General features: G+C 43.9%; 1 protein-coding gene across 2 annotated transcripts in view; it reads right to left on the bottom strand.

Moving 5' to 3' along the window:
• The window catches only part of LOC106561208 (voltage-dependent calcium channel subunit alpha-2/delta-1), a 116,283-nt gene that overhangs the window by 70,146 nt on the left and 21,137 nt on the right, over positions 1-25,000 (bottom strand). For both annotated transcript variants that reach the window (XM_045698746.2, XM_045698747.2), the window contains exons 4-6: positions 9,031-9,090; positions 7,957-7,992; positions 6,552-6,681 (exon numbers count right to left, since the gene is read on the bottom strand). In XM_045698746.2, coding sequence (XP_045554702.1) covers positions 6,552-6,681; positions 7,957-7,992; positions 9,031-9,090 — 226 coding nt within the window. The remainder of the gene's footprint in view (positions 1-6,551; positions 6,682-7,956; positions 7,993-9,030; positions 9,091-25,000) is intronic.

Raw genomic sequence — 25,000 nt, 5'->3', positions numbered from 1 at the left:
ATAATCCAGTTTAAGTATACGATGATTGATGAGAAAAGTAGATTCCAACCCATCGGGTATATTACTGCACCATCATATGCCATGTCTTGAAAAATGCAGACAGGCAGATTAAAAGTACATTTACATTGTAATACTTCTGACAGCCAACTTTCTAACTCCGCCCAAAACTTTTGGACTTTATAGCATTCCCAGAACACATGGATTATTGGGTTTTCTGATTTCTATGGGGATTTTTAATAGAAATATTGGTCAGGTCGGCTGTGTACCTACTAAACAACCAATCCTATTCCAAGGACATTAAACAAAGCTCTCTCTCTCTTCCTTCCTCTCTCATCTCTTTCTTTGCTTCTCTCCCTCTCCAGGTGAGACCCAAACTTATACTATTACGCAGAAGTACACTGACAGATACTGTACTCATTACGGTCCACCAATCACAAGCCTTCCCCAAAGGAACCATGGGAACCATGGGAACAATCCCTGACCCCAGCCAGCAAAGAATCTGGAAAAGGACAAGATACACACACAAGCTAGCACCCTAGCTCACATGGACACCTCTATGCACACACACACTAATTTCCCACATGTACCCTCTCCCTCTCTGTGAGGTCAGTAGTGGGTAACCTTGGTTCCAGACGCTATTCCAGCAGGCCGAGGGGCATGCTGAAGGAGTGACTCCATCCTGCTGCTCTTAGTGTGAGGGCTGACGCGACACACTACACGCTAATGACCCAGCGCACGCACATGCATGCAAGTCTAATCACACACATATGAACACACACAGAAAGCAGCAGCAGCACCCATCAATATTAGACAAAGCAGCGGGAGCTAATGTCAGAAGGACTCAGGAGACACAGCTTTTAGACAGCAGGTAAATACCAGTAAAAATACAACTCTACCAACCAACCAACCTAAAAGAGCCCCACAGTGGAGGTATCATAATACCCATAAAACCTAGAGGTGACACAGGAAAAAAGTCACCTTGTCCTAGAGAGATTTACACTGTTATCGAAACATCACACCAGGGTAAGCCTACACGAAACACAGCCCTTATTTTAAGTGTTTCTAAAATCCCCTATGGGAAAAATGTATGGTGAAAAAATGATTGTAACCATTTCCTTGTTTGACTGCTAGGTTTTATGGGTATTATGACTCATACTGTGGTACTCTATCACACCAACCAAATAGCAAACTTACTGTACCACATACTGTATCCTACCCCGTATAGACTATACTATATTTAAGTCCCTTAAATATTATGGCTGAGTGTAGACAACATGGAGAAGACATGATGTCATGTGTGGATGTTGTCTCCATAGGGAGAATGTTGTGTCTGAACAATACAGATTATCAATAGAACACTTTCCAAAGACCCATGGTCCTGTATGGCTCAGTTGGTAGAGCATTGTGCTTGCATCGCCATGATTGTGGGTTAAATTCCAGGGACCACCCATATGTAAAAATATATGCACCCATGACTGTAAGCTGCTTTGGATAAAAGACACATAAAGAACAAACATAATAATGCTGCTCTGCTATTATTAAAGGTGCCATTTCTCTAGGGATTTGTATGTGTCGTTCTGCTGTTATTAAAGGTACCATTTCTCTAGGGATTTGTATGTGTTGTTCTGCTGTTAACCTGATGTGGATAGGGGGCAGTATTTTCACGGCCGGATGAAAAAACGTACCCGATTTAAAGGTACCATTTCTCTAGGGATTTGTATGTGTCGTTCTGCTGTTATTAAAGGTGTCATTTCTCTAGGGATTCGTATGTGTCGTTCTGCTGTTATTAAAGGTCCCATTTCTCCAGGGATTTGTATGTGTCGTTCTGCTGTTATTAAAGGTCCCATTTCTCTAGGGATTTGTATGTGTCGTTCTGCTGTTATTAAAGGTACCATTTCTCTAGGGATTTGTATGTGCCGTTCTGCTGTTATTAAAGGTGCCATTTCTCCAGGGATTTGTATGTGTCGTTCTGCTGTTATTAAAGGTGCCATTTCTCTAGGGATTTGTATGTGCCGTTCTGCTGTTATTAAAGGTCCCATTTCTCTAGGGATTTGTATGTGTCGTTCTGCTGTTATTAAAGGTACCATTTCTCTAGGGATTCGTATGTGTCGGTGTGCTGTTATTAAAGGTGCCATTTCTCTAGGGATTTGTATGTGCCGTTCTGCTGTTATTAAAGGTCCCATTTCTCTAGGGATTTGTATGTGTCGTTCTGCTGTTATTAAAGGTACCATTTCTCTAGGGATTTGTATGTGTCGTTCTGCTGTTAAAGGTACCATTTCTCTAGGGATTTGTATGTGTCGGTGTGCTGTTATTAAAGGTCCCATTTCTCCAGGGATTTGTATGTATCGTTCTGCTGTTATTAAATGTACCATTTCTCTAGGGATTCGTATGTGTCGGTGTGCTGTTATTAAAGGTGCCATTTCTCTAGGGATTTGTATGTGTCGTTCTGCTGTTATTAAAGGTGTCATTTCTCTAGGGATTTTTTGGTGTCGTTCTGCTGTTATTAAAGGTCCCATTTCTCCAGGGATTCTGTATGTATCGTTCTGCTGTTATTAAATGTACCATTTCTCTAGGGATTTCTATGTGTCGTTGTGCTGTTATTAAAGGTGCCATTTCTCTAGGGATTTGTATGTGTCATTCTACTGTTATTAAAGGTGTCATTTCTCTAGGGATTCGTATGTGTCGTTGTGCTGTTATTAAAGGTGCCATTTCTCTAGGGATTTGTATGTGTCGTTCTACTGTTATTAAAGGTGTCATTTCTCTAGGGATTCGTATGTGTCGGTGTGCTGTTATTAAAGGTGCCATTTCTCTAGGGATTTGTATGTGTCGTTCTACTGTTATTAAAGGTGTCATTTCTCTAGGGATTCGTATGTGTCGGTGTGCTGTTATTAAGGGTGCCATTTCTCCAGGGATTTGTATGTGCCATTCTGCTGTTATTAAAGGTACCATTTCTCTAGGGATTTGTATGTGTCGTTCTGCTGTTATTAAAGGTACCATTTCTCTAGGGATTTGTATGTGTCGTTCTGCTGTTATTAACCTGTTAGGGCTAGGGGGTAGTATTGACACGGCCGGATAAAAAACGTACCCGATTTAATCTGGTTACTACTCCTGCCCAGTAACTAGAATATGCATATAATTATTGGCTTTGGATAGAAAACACCCTAAAGTTTCTAAAACTGTTTGAATGGTGTCTGTGAGTATAACAGAACTCATATGGCAGGCCAAAACCTGAGAAGATTCCATGCAGGAAGTGGCCTGTCTGACAAGTTGTTGTTCATCTTGGCTCTTTTTATTGAAGACTGAGGATCTTTGCTATAACGTGACACTTCCTACGGCTCCCATAGGCTCTCAGAGCCCGGGAAAAAGCTGAATGATATCGAGGCAGCCTCTGGCTGAAACACATTATCGCGTTTGGCAAGTGGCCGATCAGAGTACTATGGGCTTAGGCGCGTGCACGAGTCGACCCAGTGCTTTATTTTCTTTCCTCTTTTTACCTAAACGCAGATTCCCGGTCGGAATATTATCGCTTTTTTACGAGAAAAATGGCATAAAAATTGATTTTAAACAGCGGTTGACATGCTTCGAAGTACGGTAATGGAATATTTAGAACATTTTTGTCACGAAATGCGCCATGCTCGTCACCCTTATTTACCCTTTCGGATAGTGTCTTGAACGCACGAACAAAACGCCGCTATTTGGATATAACAATGGATTATTTGGGACCAAAACAACATTTGTTATTGAAGTAGAAGTCCTGGGAGTGCATTCTGACGAAGAACAGCAAAGGTAATAACATTTTTCTTATAGTAAATCTGACTTTGGTGAATGCTAAACTTGCTGGGTGTCTAAATAGCTAGCCCTGTGATGCCGGGCTATCTACTGAGAATATTGCAAAATGTGCTTTCACCGAAAAGCTATTTTAAAATCGGACATATCGAGTGCATAGAGGAGTTCTGTATCTATAATTCTTAAAATAATTGTTATGTTTTTTGTGAACGTTTATCGTGAGTAATTTAGTAAATTCACCGGCAGTGTTCGGTGGGAATGCTAGTCACATGCTAGTCACATGCTAATGTAAAAAGCTGGTTTTTGATATAAATATGAACTTGATTGAACAAAACATGCATGTATTGTATAACTTAACCTGTTATGGCTAGGGGGCAGTATTCTCACGTCCGGATAAAAAACGTACCCGATTTAATCTGATTATTACTCCTGCCCAGAAACTAGAATATGCATATAATTATTAGCTTTGGATAGAAAACACTCAAAAGTTTCTAAAACTGTTTGAATGGTGTCTGTGAGTATAACAGAACTCATTTGGCAGGCCAAAACCTGAGAAGATTCCATGCAGGAAGTGCCCTGTCTGACAATTTCTTGCCCTTCTTGATTATCTCTATCCATTACAGGGGATCTCTGCTGTTATGTGACACTTCCTACGGCTCCCATGGGCTCTCAGAAGGCGGCAAAAAGCTGAATCGTGGTTTTGCAGGCTCTGGCTGAAAAAAAGTAGCGCGTTTGGATAGTGGCTGGTTACAGTACTATGAGACTCAGGCTCGTGCCCGAGCCGACTCCGTGCTTTATTTTCTTTCGTCCGTTTACCTAAACGCAGATTCCCGGTCGGAATATTATCGCTTTTTTACGAGAAAAATCGCATAAAAATTGATTTTAAACAGCGGTTGACATGCTTCGAAGTACGGTAATGGAATATTTAGAAATCTTTTGTCACGAAATGCGCCATGCTCGTGACCCTTATTTACACTTCGGATAGTGTCTTGAACGCACGAACAAAACGCCGCTATTTGGATATAACTATGGATTATTTTGAACCAAACCAACATTTGTTATTGAAGTAGCAGTCCTGGGAGTGCATTCTGACGAAGAACACCAAAGGTAATCAAATTTTTGTAATAGTAAATCGGAGTTTGGTCAGGGCTAAACTTGTTAGGTGTCTAAATAGCTAGCCGTGATGGCTGGGCTATCTACTCAGAATATTGCAAAATGTGCTTTCACCGAAAAGCTATTTTAAAATCGGACACCTCAATTGCACAAAGGAGTTCTGTATCTATAATTCTTAAAATAATTGTTATGTTTTTTGTGAACGTTTATCGTGAGTAATTTAGTAAATTCACCGGAGGTTTGCGGGGGTATGCTAGTTCTGAACGTCACATGCTAATGTAAAAAGCTGGTTTTTGATATAAATATGAACTTGATTGAACAAAACATGCATGTATTGTATAACATAATGTCCTAGGTGTGTCATCTGATGAAGATCATCAAAGGTTAGTGCTGCATTTAGCTGTGGTTTTGTTTTTTGTGACATTATATGCTAGCTTGAAAAATGGGTGTCTGATTATTTCTGGCTGGGTACTCTGCTGACATAATCTAATGTTCTGCTTTCGCTGTAAAGCCTTTTTGAAATCGGACACTGTGGTTAGATAAAGGAGAGTCTTGTCTTTAAAATGCTGTGAAATAGTCATATGTTTGAAAAATGGATGTTTTTGTATTTTTGAGGAATTTGTAATTCGCGCCACGCCTATCATTGGATATTGGAGCAGGTGTTCCGCTAGCGGAACGTCTAGATGTAAGAGGATAATGTCCTAGGGTTGTCATCTGATGAAGATAATCAAAGGTCAGTGCTGCATTTAGCTGTGGTTTGGGTTTATGTGACATTATATGCTAGCTTGAAAAATGGGTGTCTGATTATTTCTGGCTGGGTACTCTGCTGACATAATCTAATGTTTTGCTTTCGTTGTAAAGCCTTTTTGAAATCGGACAGTGTGGTTAGATTAACGAGAGTCTTGTCTTTAAAATGGTGTAAAATAGTCATATGTTTGAAAAATTGAAGTTTTTGCATTTTTGAGGTATTTGAATATCGCGCCACGGGATTACACTGGCTGTTGAGTAGGTGGGACGCTTGCGTCCCACCTAGCCCATAGAGGTTAAAGGTACCATTTCTCTAGGGATTTGTATGTGTCGTTCTGCTGTTATTAAATGTACCATTTCTCTAGGGATTTGTATGTGTCGTTCTGCTGTTATTAAAGGTCCCATTTCTCTAGGGATTTGTATGTGTCGTTCTGCTGTTATTAAAGGTGTAATTTCTCTAGGGATTCGTATGTGTCGTTCTGCTGTTATTAAAGGTCCCATTTCTCTAGGGATTTGTATGTGTCGTTCTGCTGTTATTAAAGGTGTAATTTCTCTAGGGATTTGTATGTGTCGTTCTGCTGTTATTAAAGGTCCCATTTCTCCAGGGATTTGTATGTGTCGTTCTGCTGTTATTAAAGGTACCATTTCTCTAGGGATTCGTATGTGTCGTTCTGCTGTTATTAAAGGTACCATTTTTCTAGGGATTTGTATGTGTCGGTGTGCTGTTATTAAGGGTGCCATTTCTCCAGGGATTTGTATGTGTCGTTCTGCTGTTATTAAAGGTGTCATTTCTCTAGGGATTCGTATGTGTCGTTCTGCTGTTATTAAAGGTACCATTTCTCTAGGGATTTGTATGTGTCGTATCCATGGTTACAATGTGTGTGTGTACGTGTATGTGCACTCACAGCCATCGTAGATGTCAGTAGGGATGTGTACAGCAGTGTGGTTGTGAGAGGTGAGGCGTTTAAACAACATATCTTCCTTAAAGGCTGGCCTGATCCGGTTCTTCCGACCCTCTGTCTCATTCACCTCCAACTAGAGGAGAGGAGAAAGGGAGCGGGTCAGACAGTGTCAGACAGGGATTTAGAACAGAGTAACACCTATGTCCACTGTTAGACTGTCTGGATCTGGATGTAACAGGGAGCCTAATAGAGTAGATGTACATGTCCATTTCTATCAGGATACTGTGCTAAACAGCTGTCCATCATTAGACGCCTATCTAGTGGTTCTATACCCCACTGGTTCAGAGGAAGGGATGGTGTGGAGGAAGCTGGGTTAAACCGGCCTCAGCTTCAAGGCTGAATCTGCCTGTAACAACCTCTGTGGATTAACATGGCACATTTCTTCCACATACAGCCTACTATTAAAGGAGAGGAGACACAGCTTGATGGATATCTCTAATAGTGTGTTCACCAATTCACATCAATGGGAGAGAGGGAGAGGGACAGAGAGACGAGGGAGAATGAGAGAGGGAGAGAGAGCAAGAGACAGAGAGCAAGAGACAGAGAGCAGAGAGAGAGAGCAGAGAGAGAGAAGAGAAAGAGAGGGGAGACAGAGGGAGAGCGAAGAGAGAGAGCAAAGAGAGAAAGAAGAGAGAGAGAAGAGAGAGAGAGCGAAGAGAGAGTGAGTGAGAGAGAGCAGAGAGAGAGTGAGAGAGAGAGAGCGAAGAGAAAGAGAGGGGAGATAGAGAGAGCGAAGAGAGAGAGAAGAGAGAGCGAGAGCGAAGAGAGAGTGAGTGAGAGAGAGCAGAGAGAGAGTGAGAGAGCGAAGAGAAAGCGAGGGAAGACAGAGAGAGAGCGAAGAGAGAGAGAGCGAAGAGAGAGAGAGAGCGAAGAGAGAGAGAGTGAAGAGAGAGAGAGTGAAGAGAGAGAGAGCAAACAGAGAGAGAGAGCGAACTGAGAGAGAGAGAGAGCAAACGGGGGAAGGGGAATAGGAAGAGTCTCATAATAAAGCAACAGTAGCAGCTCATACATCTCAACTGTCAATTAGTAGAAGCACACCAGGGACCTCTTCACCTGAGAGAAAGGAGGAGAAGGGGGATATGAAGACAGGGAGGGAGGTGTGAGGGATGAAGATAGAAATGGATTGAGGAGGTTGGTAAAAGAAGGAGAGCAAAGAGGGTTGACGGGGAAGGGAAAAGAGTGAGAGTGAGAAAGAGAAGGAGAGAGAGAGAGAGAGAGAGAGAGAGAGAAGGGGGAGCTGTCCTAGACTAAACCACCAGTCTGTATCAGAGTGAGATTGTGGGTTGATTATAGATGCAGCTCTGTGTGAGAATCATGTGTTTGTTCGAGAAGGAAGAAAAATACTCACATTGTCCTTTGCATTGTAGTAAACAATGTCACCATCCTGAAACAAATAATATAAATATCTTAGTGAGCATTTTTGTGTGTGTGTGTACTGTATGTGTGCAAGTGTGTTTGTTGGACAGCGAGAAAGAGAAAGAGAGAGAGAGAGAGAGAGAGAGAGAGAAAGAGAGGAGAGGGGTACTCGTTAGGTAGAGGCCATCTGTGGACATTTAATGGCCTATAATATGGAATGAATAATAACAGTTCATTTTATAACAACAAAAATAAACCATATTGGTCTTGTTCTATTATACAGGATGCATGGCCGCATGCCAGTGTGTGTGCGTGTGTGTGTGTGAGTGCATGTCTTTGTATGTGTGTGTGTCTGTGCGTCTGTCTTCATATGTGTCTGTGTCTGTCTTTGTATGTGTGTGTGTCTGTCTTTGTATGTGTCTTTGTATGTGTGTGTGTGTGTGTGTGTGTGTGTGTGTGTGTGTGTGTGTGTGTGTGTGTGTGTGTGTGTGTGTGTGTGTGTGTCTGTGTGTGCAGTGTTTACCCTATATTGATTTAGCTAACCACACTACCCTTGCCACCACTGCTGAAAACAGATCCTAGGGGAAACACTGGTGTGTTTGTTGAAGCCATATCTTCCCTCCTCTTTAGCCCATAAAGAGCAGTGAGAGAACACCATCTAGAGTACAGTCATCTGAGGTTACCGTCTCTCAGCCAAAGAGCAGTGAGAGAACACCATCTAGAGTACAGTCATCTGAGGTTACCGTCTCTCAGCCAAAGTGTAGTGAGAGAACACCATCTAGAGTACAGTCATCTGAGGTTACCGTCTCTCAGCCAAAGAGCAGTGAGAGAACACCATCTAGAGTACAGTCATCTGAGGTTACCGTCTCTCAGCCAAAGTGTAGTGAGAGAACACCATCTAGAGTACAGTCATCTGAGGTTACCGTCTCTCAGCCAAAGTGTAGTGAGTGTTCCAGTACTAAACAGCTGATCGGCCACATTCTTACTGCACATTGGGGATGGGAGGAGTGACTTACAGCTACAGTATATCATGTAAATGTAATGTTGGTTATAATTAGAATTTTACCGCATACTCATCCTTCCACTGGTGTTCCATCTGGAAATTCTCAGCAAATGTGGCCAGAGTCTAGAAGAGACAAAGATAACACGTAAAAAAATTATATTTTACATATATAGGTAATACAACATTTTGAGTCCCCCTGTAGATACAGTGTTACCCATATTTTTGACATATTCAGATGAAAAAGGGCATATTTCAATATGGAAACATCACTAAAGAGATTCTCCAGTACTTTGGTATACTTTTTAGCCAGTAGTTCTGAAAGTAGCGCTCACGAGCCAAAAGTGGTCCCAGAAAATGGAATACTACGTCACATATGTGCAGATATGTGCACCATGTCATTGATCTCTCTCTCGTTCTGCTGTGTGTGCATCTTGCTAGCTGTCACTCAAACGGCTAGAACTCAAATTGCTAGAGGGCTGGCCCAAGTGGAGGGAAATTTAGGGAAAATGGCGCAGTACAGCTTCCAGAAAAACAGTCCCTTCCAAACTAGGGATTTTATGGCTAATTGAGGTGAAACAGTAATTCTACTCATAGATTAGGCATGTATGAACTACACATTGACACATCCAGCCCAAAGCAGGAGGTTTCAAAAATACTTAGTAGTCATACTTAGTACACTTAGCAGTATATGTACAAAACCCATTGTACCACAGCATTAGGCTTATATGATATCTCAGTTCTTTAGGCACTGCCATCTCAGGCCTCAGCTTTAAAGGTAACTGACTCTTGAGTATTCTAAAGAGACATACATACAGACATATATGGACATTGACATAGTCCAGTCAGAGGGAGCCCAGTTCTTAAGTTTAGTGAATCAGATAGAGGAATGAGAGTAACAGTCTGATATAGTTCTGAAACTCATAGGGTCAGGATTTAAAGGTCACACACACTTCACCTGGGAGAGAAGGAGCTGCAGCGCTCTGCAGAAAGTCAAGAGTGTGTGTGTGTGTGTGTGTGTGTGTGTGTGTGTGTGTCCTGGCTCATAGCAGAAAGTCAAGAGGGAGGGATTACTATCTGAAGAGCTGTCAATCAAAGTAAACCACCAGAGAGGATATAACGACAGCGACCTCCACACACTCCTGTCTCACTCCCTCTGACATACTCACACAAGTGGGTAATGGAATCTCAGTCTACTGCCAACACACAGATCACCTTTATTTAAACTCCACAACATGATACTGAGAGAGAGAGAGAGAGAGAGAGAGAGAGAGAGAGAGAGAGAGAGAGAGAGAGAGAGAGAGAGAGAGAGAGAGAGAGAGAGAGACAGACAGACAGACAGACAGACAGACAGACAGACAGACAGACAGACAGACAGACAGACAGACAGACAGACAGACAGACAGACAGACAGACAGAGAGAGAGACACAGAGAGAGAGAGAGACACAGAGAGAGAGAGAGACACAGAGAGAGAGACAGACAGACAGACAGACAGACAGACAGAGAGAGAGACACAGAGAGAGAGAGAGACACACAGAGACAGAGAGAGACAGAGAGAGAGAGAGAGAGAGAGAGAGACACAGAGAGAGAGACACAGAGACAGAGAGAGAAAGAGACACAGAGACAGAGAGAGAGAGAGACACAGAGACAGAGAGAGAGAGGAGGTAACGTACAGTAGATACAGAAATGTAGAGAGCGTGTGGTGTAAGAGTTGAGAAGACGACCCAGTATGACTCCAACCCTCCAGACAGTCCAGACTAACTGCAATAGGCTAACGGTGGGTAAAGTGATCCTTGCTGAGAGGGTGTGTCCCAGTATGAGGTGTGGTGTTCCAGTCGGTGGGCCTTAACTACACCCACCTGCCACACATAAGGTCACCTGTCAGCCCCAAGTCAACAACCAGCACCCTAGTTAGTATATAATAGATACAGTATGTTAGCATCTGCCAAATGACACAACTGCTAGGTGCGTGTGTAACTGTAAGTTGTTATGGACACGATGCGTCTGTGGAATGACATGGTGTCAAATGACACCGCTGGTCCTGCTCACATTGCCCTACCCTATGCTTTGACCTCTTTTTCCCCTCTCTCTCCAGATGAAATCTTGCGACTTGTGACGGCCGGCCGCCCAACAACCTGCCCGCTTGACCCTATCCCCTCCTCTCTTCTCCAGACCATTTCCGGAGACCTTCTCCCTTACCTCACCTCGCTCATCAACTCATCCTTGACCGCTGGCTACGTCCCTTCCGTCTTCAAGAGAGCGAGAGTTGCACCCCTTCTCAAAAAACCTACACTCAATCCCTCCGATGTCAACAACTACAGACCAGTATCCCTTCTTTCTTTTCTCTCCAAAACTCTTGAGCGTGCCGTGCTTGGCCAGCTCTCTTGCTATCTCTCTCAGAATGATCTTCTTGATCCAAATCAGTCAGGTTTCAAGACTGGTCATTCAACTGAGACTGCTCTTCTCTGTGTCACGGAGGCTCTCCGCACTGCTAAAGCTAACTCTCTCTCCTGTGCTCGCATCCTTCTAGACCTATCTGCTGCCTTTAATACTGTGAACCATCAGATCCTCCTCTCCAAATCAAATCAAATCAAATGTATTTTTATATAGCCCTTCGTACATCAGCTGATATCTCAAAGTGCTGTACAGAAACCCAGCCTAAAACCCCAAACAGCAAGCAAAGCATGTGAAAGAAGCACGGTGGCTAGGAAAAACTCCCTAGGAAAAACTCCCTAGAAAGGCCAAAAACCTAGGAAGAAACCTAGAGAGGAACCAGGCTATGAGGGGTGGCCAGTCCTCTTCTGGCTGTGCAGGGTGGATATTATAACAGAACATGGTCAAGATGTTAAAATGTTAAAATGTTCATAAATGACCAGCATGGTCAAATAATAATAATCTCCACCCTCTCCGAGTTGGGCATCTCCGGCGCGGCTCACTCTTGGATTGCGTCCTACCTGACAGGTCGCTCCTACCAGGTGGCGTGGCGAGAATCTGTCTCCGCACCACGTGTTCTCACCACTGGTGTGCCCCAGGGCTCAGTTCTAGGCCCTCTCCTATTCTCGCTATACACCAAGTCACTTGGCTCTGTCATATCCTCACATGGTCTCTCCTATCATTGCTACGCAGACGACACACAATTCATCTTCTCCTTTCCCCCTTCTGATAACCAGGTGGCGAATCGCATTTCTGCATGTCTGGCAGACATATCAGTGTGGATGACGGATCACCACCTCAAGCTGAACCTCGGCAAGACGGAGCTGCTCTTCCTCCCGGGGAAGGACTGCCCGTTCCATGATCTCGCCATCACGGTTGACAACTCCATTGTGTCCTCCTCCCAGAGTGCTAAGAGCCTTGGCGTGACCCTGGACAACACCCTGTCGTTCTCCGCTAACATCAAGGCGGTGACCCGATCCTGTAGGTTCATGCTCTACAACATTCGCAGAGTACGACCCTGCCTTACACAGGAAGCGGCGCAGGTCCTAATCCAGGCACTTTTCATCTCCCGTCTGGATTACTGCAACTCGCTGTTGGCTGGGCTCCCTGCCTGTGCCATTAAAACCCCCACAACTCATCCAGAACGCCGCAGTGTTCAACCTTCCCAAGTTCTCTCACGTCACCCCGCTCCTCTGCACACTCCACTGGCTTCCAGTTGAAGCTCGCACCTGCTACAAGACCATGGTGCTTGCCTACGGAGCTGTGAGGGGAACGGCACCTCCGTACCTTCAGGCTCTGATCAGTCCCTACACCCAAACAAGGGCACTGAGTTCATCCACCTCTGGCCTGCTGGCCCCCCTACCGCTGGGGAAGCACAGTTCCCGCTCAGCCCAGTCAAAACTGTTCGCTGCTCTGGCACCCCAATGGTGGAACAAGCTCCCTCACGACGCCAGGACAGCGGAGTCAATCACCACCTTCTGGAGACACCCCAAACCCCACCTCTTTAAGGAATACCTGGGATAGGATGAAGTAATCCTTCTAACCCCCCCCCCCCCCAAAAAAGATATAGATGTACTATTGTAAAGTGGTTGTTCCACTGGATATCATAAGGTGAATGCACCAATTTGTAAGTCGCTCTGGATAAGAGCGTCTGCTAAATGACGTAAATGTAAATGTGTTAGGGTTGTATGTGTGTGTCTACTCTGACATAGGTGTAAGATTAAAATGTACCTGAGTGTGTCCAGGAAAAGGGAAACGCTCCTCACTAGTTGCAGCAGTAAAAACACCCCCTCTCCTTCCAACCCACCCTGCTCTCATCAAGTCCTAGGCTGATTTCTAGACATGGTTCTGTTTCCACCTCCTCTGTACAAGCTGTGAGGAGCTGTAAATACACAGAACTCCCGACACCGGCACAAATACACATGCAAATATACACACGTACATACACTGACGTACACACACACACACACACACACACACACACACACACACACACACACACACACACACACACACACACACACACACTACAAATATGTCTCCCTCCATTCAGACCTCCCATCCATCTCTTCCCTTCATACTAGATCACCAGGACTGTGTCTATGTGATGTGTAAGGATAAGATCAATGACATCAGGTCATAATACTGTTTTATACATCACAAGATCTTGGTAATACAAAATACAGACAAATACAGAGCCAGTAATATGGCTGAATGAGCTATGATCAACAATAAAGCCACAGTCAGAGCACACACACAGTCACACATCTCCTGAGAGTGCAGATCGAGAGAAGCGTTAAAAATTCATGACAGGGTTTCCGACGATGCTCCTCTCCCCTAGAGGGAAGGAGGGGGGAGACGGGGAGATCTAATTACACCTCCTTTCTCTCTCCCCCGCTCTCCCTCCCTCCCCGTCTGTCTCTCTCAGTCAGTGTCTGTCTGTCTGTCTGTCTGTCTGTCTGTCTGTCTGTCTGTCTGTCTGTCTGTCTGTCTGTCTGTCTGTCTGTCTGTCTGTCTGTCTCTCTCTCTCTCTCTCTCTCTCTAACAGACAGGAGCTCAGAGGGTTATCAGCCCATCCTGAGAGGAGAACAACAACAGATTAAACACGCTAAACGTCACATACAGCGCATCACACTACAGAGCTTTGATTAGATTACTGAGCTAACTACTGTCTGCGTCTCCATAACAACACCGGATATCCACCTCTCGATAAGGAGCACCAGTGTCAACAGGTAAAACGTTGATTTGATCAAAATGTGCAGAGGTAAATGTGTCTGTGGGAGTATCTGTAATGAACCACATGTAACAACCTTGCCTGAGACATGAAGACTAGGCTTTTGCTCGGTTGGCTAACATAGTCTTGTGGCAGGCAACTCTGGTTCAAACCCAATCGAATTATTGGAAGTATGAAACATGTTCCTGTTGTTGTATTGTGTTTTAAGGATTGTAGATGGGATGATGATGCAGAGGAGTGTAGAGGAGAGAAAATCCCTCCATCTCCATCAGAGGTGGCTGATGATGACCCCACTGTAACAGTCCAACAGGGCATGACCTCACCAGGGGTAGAGGTTGGAGGTTAGGGGTTAGGAGAGATGGCAGTCAGGTCTCAGTGAAAGATAACGGAAGTTTAGGATTATAAAATAGTTACCACATGCTGACATACACTAGAAGTGAAAACCATATGAGAAGTCTATTGACCTACCTTTAAGGGCAGGGGGTTTAAACCTATCCCAAACCTTAAGCCTTACCTTAACCATTCAGAATGAATGCCCAAACTTAACCCTTACCTTAACCATTCAGAATGAATGCCCAAACTTCACCCTTACCTTAACCATTCAGAATGAATGCCCAAACTTCACCCTTACCTTAACCATTCAGAATGAATGCCCAAACTTCACCCTTACCTTAACCATTCAGAATGAATGCCCAAACTTCACCCTTACCTTAACCATTCAGAATGAATGCCCAAAACTTAAGCCTTACCTTAACCATTCAGAATGAATGCCCAAACCTTAAGCCTTACCTTAACCATTCAGAATGAATGCCCAAAACTTAACCCTTAACTTTGAAATGTGATGTTTGGAGAAATGAAACAATATAGAGCAGCAGAAGCAACAAAAACATTTAGAAATGAGATGTTTGGAGCAACTTTGAAATTTGACCTTTGGAGAACGTGGATGAATGTCTAATTCTGCAGTGATAATGTGAGAGCTTGTTGACAGAACAGCACTGGCTAACTGGACAACATCTCCAACCATCCCGCAGAGGGATATTTCTCCACTGCCTACTAGACATAGTTGTCACTCTGCTGGTCCAAGCCAGATATTTATAGACAGAGAATGCTACGATATAGGGAGGAAGTGAAAAGAGAAAGATATATATAGAGAAGAAAAAAAGAGCTTGTTTGGTAAGCATCAAGGGTCCTCTATTCCCTTTCCTCAGAACCAGGAGCAATAGCACACAAATAACATGAGGGGGTGGGGCTGTGTCACCCTGCCTGATCACACTAGACAGATATACCCCTCAATCAGGATCCAAAAGGCAACAAGAGCATTAACATCTACAGCATTTGTAGAATTCTCAACAAAAAAAACACTTAAAAGTCATTGAGCATTATACAGTAGCTTGCAGAATCACTTGTTTGCATATCTAATATCCGAACCCAGAGATTACCATGCATGAACAGATGTCAGTGAATACTGATGTATGACTCCCTCTCTTTCTCTTTATATATATACAGTTGAAGTCGGAAGTTTACATACACCTTAGCCAAATACATTTAAACTCAGTTTTTCACAATTCCTGACATTTAATCCTAGTAAAAATGCCCTGTCTTAGGTCAGTTAGGATCACCACTTTATTTTAAGAATGTGAAATGTCAGAATAATAGCAGAGAGAATGATTTATTTCAGCTTTTATTTTTTTCATCACATTCACAGTGGGTCAGAAGTTTACATACACTCAATTAGTATTTGGTAGCATTGCCTTTCAATTGTTTAACTTGGGTCAAACGTTTCAGGTAGCCTTCCACAAGCTTCCCACAATAAGGTGGGTGGATTTTGGCCCATTCCGCCTGACAGAGCTGGTGTAACTGAGTCAGGTTTGTAGGCCTCCTTGCTCGCACACACTTTTTCAGATTGTTTAACACTTTTTTGGTTACTATATGATTCCATGTGTGTTATTTGTTTTGTTTGGATGTCTTCACTATTATTCTACAATGTAGAAATAGTACAAATAAAGGAAAAGCCTTTATTTAGGTGTGTTGAAACCTTTGACTGGTACTGTATACATAGGCCACATCATCAGACAGATTGAACTGAGAGAACAGTGTAATTATATGTTTCAAAAGAAGGAAGAAAAGAAGGAACAATACAATGTGATGACATGAGGTGTGACAACAAACCACCCACACTGAGATTACTGAAGACAAACAAATGGCTTCAATCAGATCACATAGAGAGAGGGAGGAATTATTTCAAAGACGAGGGAGACACAAAGAATAGAAAATACACAATAAGATACTAAGAAAGGAAAGGAGAGAGACAGAGAGAGAGAGACAGAGAGAGAGAGAGAGAGAGAGAGAGAGAGAGAGAGAGACAGAGAGAGAGAGAGAGAGAGAGAGAGTAAAAGAGAGTAAAAGAGAGTAAAAGAGAGTAAAAGAGAGTAAAAGAGAGTAAAAGAGATGTCCAGTGGTGTCTCTGTTGGCTGTGCAAGGAAGGTAGGTCAGGTAGAGAATGCAAAGTACCCAATTCAGCTCTGACACACACACACACACACACACACACACGAGGTGGGACGAGGTATTTACAACATTAATATCGCTCTGGGGATTTCTGTGCTGTTCCACATGGCCTTTCACAAAGGCCAAACCAGTAACCCTATAGCTACACACACACACACACACACACAGAGTCCCAGCCCAGCGTTTACAAACACTCATTGATTACAGATATATGCTAATCTTTATGAGTATGATCATGAAAATTATACTACTGTCAATATCCATGAATATAATCAATTATTCTCAAACTGCCTCTCTCATCTCCACCCAAACAACATGCTCTAAATAGTTAGATATTCCATAAGTTAATGGCCCTGTCTCAAACTGCTTTGGCGAATCCGTTCAACATTAGTGGTACGGTACCTTTCTTAAGGCTCAAGAGTCCAATGTCTGTGGGAGTGTTAGCAGTTGATGTTACTCTTCAATAACACAGACCCCAAAGCAAATCAGGGGGAGAAAAATAAGTTTATTCAAAGGGGACAAATAATAGATGTTATGCTGAGAGGTAGATGTTCGCTCTACCCTGTCCTCAGTGACACTCTCCTTAGTGATTCTCTCCACAGAACAAAGGACAGGATATAGTTGTAATGTCTGCTTCCAACTCACACCCTCAAACACCTAGATTCCCTGAACGCAACTGACTTTCCAGTCCACTTTACAGCTCACACCCTCAAACACCTAGATCCCCTGAACGCAGCTCACTCTCCAGATCCCAATCACCTGAATTCTAATCACCTGTTCACACACCTGTATGTCATTATCACACACTATTTAGTTCAGTTCCTTGCACCCCATCACTGTGAGGTATTGTTTGTTTTGTGACATGTCTTTCAGAGCTCTATTTTTCCCGTGATAGTTTTTTTTCCTGCCTCACTAATGACGCCTCTACCTTAGCCTATCGGATTTCCTGTTATCTACCTATTGCCTGATCTCCCGGACTACGTTACTAGCCTTTTCCCTGGCTGTACTGTTGCCCTTTTGCCCTGTGTATGACCTTCTGCCTGCCCCTGGACCCAGCTACCTGCCTCCTCCTGTGTATGACCTTCTGCCTGCCCCTGGACCCAGCTACCTGCCTCCTCCTGTGGTCCTTTGCAATAAACACCTGCTGTGCCCTGCGCTTGAAACCAGCTCTCTGTCTCCCATCCTGTTCCTTACAGTAGTTTTATAATCCAACCCTAGCATGTGGTTGACCAATTATAATTCCCTGCAATAAAACTGGGCCAATGGCCAAATAACAAGTATCCTATTTCAGGCTCAATGTATAGACAAATTCCTCCCATGTCTCTGACCCATTGCTCATTAATTCCCTATTACAGAAAAAACACTTCATTGATCGTTATTGACCTTTAGTCCTCTCTTGACCTTTAGTCCTCTCTTGACCTTTAGTCCTCTGCGTTGTGTATTTATCTTAAATTATTCTTACAGGAGGTATCTGAAACCAGAAGATCCCAGTTTGTTTGATTGCCTCATCGACCATCCATAGCGATTGAAAGTCTAGTAGCTAGTAGCTATGTTCACTTGGATGAATGGTTAGATGAGGCTAGTCTTGCCTGAAAGCCCTTGGCTGCTGTTGATTTAAATAGAGCTGAGTAGAGAGAGAGAGAGGGCTTCAGGGAAACACAATGGTACATGCTCAACCCCTTCCTGTACTCCCTGTTCACCCATGACTGCGTGGCCACGCACACCTCCAACTAAATCATGAAGTTTGTAGACGACACAACAGTAGTAGGCCTTGCTAGCACAAACTGTAATATGTTCTGGGATTTTTCCAATGGCATTGAGGAGTAAACCATATCAGTCACTGGCTTAACGATAAGTGCATCGTGGACGTCGTCCCCACAGTGACTGTACGTACATACCCCAACCAGAAGCCATGTATTACAGGCAACATCCGCACCGAGCTAAAAAGCAGAGCTGCCGTTTTCAAGGAGTAGGACTCTAACCCGGAAGCTTATAAGAAATCCTGCTATGCCGTCCGACGAACCATCAAACAGGCAAAGAGTCAATACAGGACTAAGATTGAGTCGTACTACAGCGGCTCCGACGCTCGTCGGATGTGGCAGGGCTTGCAAACTATTACAGACTACAAAGAGAAGCACAACTGAGAGCTGCCCAGTGACACAAGCCTACCAGACGAGCTAAATAACTTCTATGCTCGCTTCGAGGCAAGTAACACTGAAACATGCATGAGAGTATCAGATGGTCCGGATTACTGTGTGATCATGCTCTCCGCAGCTGATGTGAGTAAGACCTTTAACTTCTTATGGCTTGGGGGCGCTATTTTCACGTCCGGATGAAAAGTGTGCCCAAAGTAAACTGCCTGCTACTCAGGCCCAGAAGGTAGGATATGCATATAATTGGTAGACTTGGATAGAAAACACTCTAAAGTTTCTAAAACTGTTCGAATGATGTCTGTGAGTATAACAGAACTTATTTGGCAGGCGAAACCCCGAGGACAAACCATCCAGGAATTCTTTTTTTGAGGTCACTCTCTTTTCAATGGGTTTTCATTGAGAATCTAGAATTCTAAGGCAGTTGCTTGCAGTTCCTATCGCTTCCACTGGATGTCAACAGTCTTTAGAAATTGGTTGATGTTTTTTCTTTGTGTAATGAAGAAGTAGCCCTGTTCAGAACGAGGGTAGAGTGAAGTGTACTGTTTGATAGAGGCGCGTGACCTGAAAAGCACGCTCCACTTTGTTATCCTCTGGTATTGAACGCAGTTTAACCCGTCTTAAATTTTAGCGATTATTTACGTAAAAAAATACCTAAAGTTGTATTAGGAAAGTTGTTTGAAATGTTTGGACAAAGATTACAGGTAACTTATGAGATATTTTGTAGTCATGTTGCATTAGTTGGAACCGGTGTTATTCTGGATCAAACACGGCAAATAAATAGACATTTTAGATATATAATGACGGAATTAATCGAACAAAAGGACCATTTGTGATGTTTATAGGACATATTGGAGTGCCAACAGAAGACGCTCATCAAAGGTAAGGCATGAATTATATCGTTATTTCTGAGTTTTGTGTCGTGCCTGGCGGAATGAAATATGATTGTCTGTGTTTGTTTGATGGGGCGCTGTCCTCAGATAATAGCATGGTTTGCTTTTGCCGTAAAGCCTTTATGAAATCTGACATGGTGGCTAGATTAACAAGAAGTTCAGCTTTAATATGATGTATTGCACTTGTGAATGTATGAAAGTGAAATATGTGTAAAAAAAAGAAAAATGAATTTGGCGATCTGCCATTTCACCGGATGTTGTCAAATCGATCCCGTTAACGGGATTTGAGCCATAAGAAGTTTTAAACAGGTCAACATTCAAAAGGCAGCTGGGCCAGACGGATTACCAGGACGTGTACTCCGAGCATGCGCTGACCAACTGGCAAGTGTCTTCACTGACATTTTCAACCTTTCCCTAATACCAACATGTTTCAAGCAGACCACCATAGTCCCTGTGCCCAAGAACACTAAGGTAACCAGCCTAAATGACTCACATCAACACCATTATCCCAGAAACCCTAGACCCACTCCAATTTGCATACCGCACCAACAGATCCACAGATGATGCAATCTCTATTGGACTCCACACTGCCCTTTCCCACCTGGACAAAAGGAACACCTTTGTGAGATTGCTATTCATTGACTACAGCTCCGAGTTCAAAACCATATTGCCCTCAAAGCTCATCACTAAGCTAAGGACCCTGGGACTAAACACCTCCCTCTGAAACTGGATCCTAGTCCCCAGGTGGTAAGGGTAGGTAACAACACATCCGCCATGCTGATCCTCAACACGGGGGCCCCACAGGGATGCGTGCTCAGCCCCTGCCTGTACTCCCTGTTCACCCATGACTGCAAGGCCAGGTACAACTCCAACACCATCATTAAGTTTGCTGATGACACAACAGTGGTAGGCCTGATCACTGACAACGATGAGACAGCCTATAGGGAGGAGGTCAGAGACCTGACCGTGTGGTGCAAGGACAACAACCTCTCCCTCAACGTGATCAAGACAAAGGAGATGATTGTGGACTACAAGAAAAGGAGGACCGAGCACGGCCCCATTCTCATTGACGGGGCTGCAGTGGAGCAGGTTGAGAGCTTCAAGTTCCTTGGCGTCCACATCACCAACACACTAACATGGTCCAAGCACACCAAGACAGTCGTGAAGAGGGCACGACAAAACCTATTCCCCCTCAGGAGACTGAAAAGATTTGGCATGGGTCCTCAGATCCTCAAAAGGTTCTACAGCTGCACCATTGAGAAGTACACCACATCAGGGTTGCATTGTCCTTGCACCACACGGTCAGGTCTCTGACCTCCTCCCTATAGGCTGTCTCATCGTATTGGAGTGCCAACAGAAGACGCTCATCAAAGGTAAGGCATGAATTATATCGTTATTTCTGAGTTTTGTGTGTGAGAGACGGAATCTAAAACAAAAAAAATCTTTTCAGTCTCCTGAGGGGGAATAGGTTTTGTCGTGCCCTCTTCACGACTGTCTTGGTGTGCTTGGACCATGTTAGTGTGTTGGTGCCTCCGACCGCAAGGCACTACAGAGGGTAGTGCATATGGCCCAGAACATCACCGGGGCCAAGCTTCCTGCCATCCAGGACCTCTATACCAGGCGGTGTCAGAGGAAGGCCCTAAAAATTGTCAAAGACTCCAGCCACCCTAGTCATAGACTGTTCTCTCTGCTACTGCACGGCAAGTGGTACCAGAGTGCCAAGTCAGGTCCAAGAGGCTTCTAAACAGCTTCTACCCCCAAGCCATAAGACTCTTGAACAGCTAATCAAATGGCTACCCAGACTATTTGCACCCCCCCCCCCCCCCCCCCCACACACACACACACACTGCTGCTACTCTGTTATTATCTATCCATTTTAATAACCCTACCTGCATGGACATAATTACCTGAATTACCTCGACACCCATGCCCCCGCACATTGACACATAGCCCCACTATAGTTATTTCCTGCTGCTCCTTAATTATTTGTTTTTGTTATCTCTTACTTTTTTTGTAAGTAAGCTTTTCACTGTAAGGTCTACCTGTTGTATTCAGCGCATTTGATTTTATTTAATAAAGAAGATACGGCAATTGCACCGTCTGCAACCGCAGGGCTCTCGAGAGGGTGGTGCGGTCTGCCCAATGCATCACCAGGGGCACAATGCCTGCCTTCCAGGCACCTACAGTGGGGAGAACAAGTATTTGATACACTGACGATTTTATAGGTTTTCCTACTTACAAAGCATGTAGAGGTCTGTCATTTTTATCATAGGTACACTTCAACTGTGAGAGACGGAATCTAAAACAAAAATCCAGAAAATCACATTGTATGATTTTTAAGTAATTAATTTGCATTTTATTGCATGACATAAGTATTTGATACATCAGAAAAGCAGAACTTAATATTTGGTACAGAAACCTTTGTCTGCAATTACAGAGATCATGGTCCCGTGTGGCTCAGTTGGTAGAGCATGGTGTTTGCCATGCCAGGGTTGTGGGTTTGATTCCCACGGGGGACCAGTATGGAGAAAAACATGTATAAAATGCATGAAATGTATGCATTCACTACTGTAAGTCGCTCTGGATAAGAGTGTCTGCTAAAATGACAAAAAAAATTAATCATAAGTTTCCTGTAGTTCTTGACCAGGTTTGCACACACTGCAGCAGGGATTTTGGCCCACTCCTCCATACAGACCTTCTCCAGATCCTTCAGGTTTCGGGGCTGTCGCTGGGCAATACGGACTTTCAGCTCCCTCCAAAGATTTTCTATTGGGATCAGGTCTGGATACTGGCTAGGCCACTCCAGGACCTTGAGATGCTTCTTACGGAGCCACTCCTTAGTTGCCCTGGCTGTGTGTTTTGGGTCGTTGTCATGCTGGAAGACCCAGCCACGACCCATCTTCAATGCTCTTACTGAGGGAAGGAGGTTGTATCTCGCGATACATGGCCCCATCCATCCTCCCCTCAATACGGTGCAGTCGTCCTGTCCCCTTTGCAGAAAAGCATCCCCAAAGAATGATGTTTCCACCTCCATGCTTCACGGTTGGGATGGTGTTCTTAGGGTTGTACTCATCCTTCTTCTTCCTCCAAACATGGCGAGTGGAGCTTAGACCAAAAAGCTCTATTTTTGTCTCATCAGACCACATGACCTTCTCCCATTCCTCCTCTGGATCATCCAGATGGTCATTGGCAAACTTCAGACAGGCCTGGACATGCGCTGGCTTGAGCAGGGGGACCTTGCGTGCGCTGCAGGATTTTAATCCATGACGGCGTAGTGTGTTACTAATGGTTTTCTTTGAGACTGTGGTCCCAGCTCTCTTCAGGTCATTGACCAGGTCCTGCCGTGTAGTTCTGGGCTGATCCCTCACCTTCCTCATGATCACTGATGCCCCACGAGGTGAGATCTTGCATGGAGCCCCAGACCGAGGGTGATTGACCGTCATCTTGAACTTCTTCCATTTTCTAATAATTGCGCCAACAGTTGTTGCCTTCTCACCAAGCTGCTTGCCTACTGCCCTGTAGCCCATCCCAGCCTTGTGCAGGTCTACAATATTATCCCTGATGTCCTTACACAGCTCTCTGGTCTTGGCCATTGTGGAGAGGTTGGAGTCTGTTTGATTGAGTGTGTGGACAGGTGTCTTTTATACAGGTAACGAGTTCAAACAGGTGCAGTTAATACAGGTAATGAGTGGAGAACAGGAGGGCTTCTTAAAGAAAAACAAACAGGTCTGTGAGAGCCGGAATTCTTACTAGTTGGTAGGTGATCAAATACTTATGTCATGCAATAAAATGCAAATTAATTACTTAAAAATCATACAATGTGATTTTCTGGATTTTTGTTTTAGATTCCGTCTCTCACAGTTGAAGTGTACCTATGATAAAAATGACAGACCTCTACATGCTTTGTAAGTAGGAAAACCTGCAAAATCGGCAGTGTATCAAATACTTGTTCTCCCCACTGTACATCACCTGATGTCACAGAAAAAAAAGATTATCAAGGACATCAACCCACCAGAGCCAGGGCCTGTTCACCCTGCTATCATCCAGAAGGTGAGGTCAGTACAGGTGCATCAAAGCTGGGACCGAGAGACTGAAAAACAGCTTCTATCTCAAGGCCATCAGACTATTAAATAGCCATCACTAGCCATCTACCACCCAGTAGCCTGCCCTGAATTTAGTCACTGTCACTAGCCGGCTACCACCTGGTTACACAACCTTAGAGGCTGCTGCCCTATGTACATAGTCAAGGAATCACTGGTCACTTTAATAATGTTTACATACTGTTTTACCCACTTCATATGTATATACTGTATTCTAGTCAAGGCTCATCCTATATAACTATTGCTGTACATATACTATTCTATCCTACGTATTCTTCAGATATACTACATGTTCTATCCATATACTGTCCATAATGTCTATACATCACATCCCATTTTGCTATGCCCACAATAACATCTGCTAAATATGTGCATGCGACCAATAAAATCTGATTAGATTTTATTTCAAGACAGAAAACTCTGATCATATTACATCCTCTGCTCATTACTAGAGCGAGCACACACACACACACACGCACACACACACACACACACACACACACACACACACACACACACACACACACACACACACACACACACACACACACACACACACACACACACACAACAAATGATGGTGGAATGGAGGCGGTTCACTTGCATGAGACTAAAGCAAAGGCTTTAGCTCAGTGGCCCAAAACAGTCTTGTGACACTCAGGTCAGTTACACAGGCCCAGACCAAGAAAGATAAAACTGTCACGGTTGTCGTGAGAACGGGACCAAGGCGCAGCGTGTGTAGAGTTCCACATCTTTATTCCAAAATGAAACTTCGCAAAACAAAATATATCAATAAACGAACAACGAAACGTGACTACGTGGTGCACATGCACAAACACAAAACAATATCCCACCAACACAGGTGGGAAAAATAGCTACTTAAATATGTTCCCCAATTAGAGGCAACGATTACCAGCTGGCTCTAATTGAGAACCATACCAAAACACCAACATAGAAATTTTAAACTAGAACACCCCCTAGTCATGCCCTGACCTGCTACACCATAGAGAAACAAGGGCTCTCTATGGTCAGGACGTGACAAAAACAGACATCAGGCCACCAAGGTACGCAATGTACTATATACCTCAGAGAGGTCCATCTATACACACCGACAGAGAGAGGAACATAAGCACACAGTCTGTGGTCTCTGTGTGTGTGAGGTATTACTCTGGATGAGGTTCTGGACTGGGCCATTAGTCACTGGTCAGAATCCTTAA

This window comes from Salmo salar, chromosome 10 (genome assembly GCF_965601325.2).
Source record: "Salmo salar chromosome 10, fSalSal1, whole genome shotgun sequence".
Classification (NCBI taxonomy): domain Eukaryota; kingdom Metazoa; phylum Chordata; class Actinopteri; order Salmoniformes; family Salmonidae; genus Salmo; species Salmo salar.
Note: the sequence above shows the minus strand (reverse complement) of the source record. Positions and strands in the feature narration are given on the sequence as shown.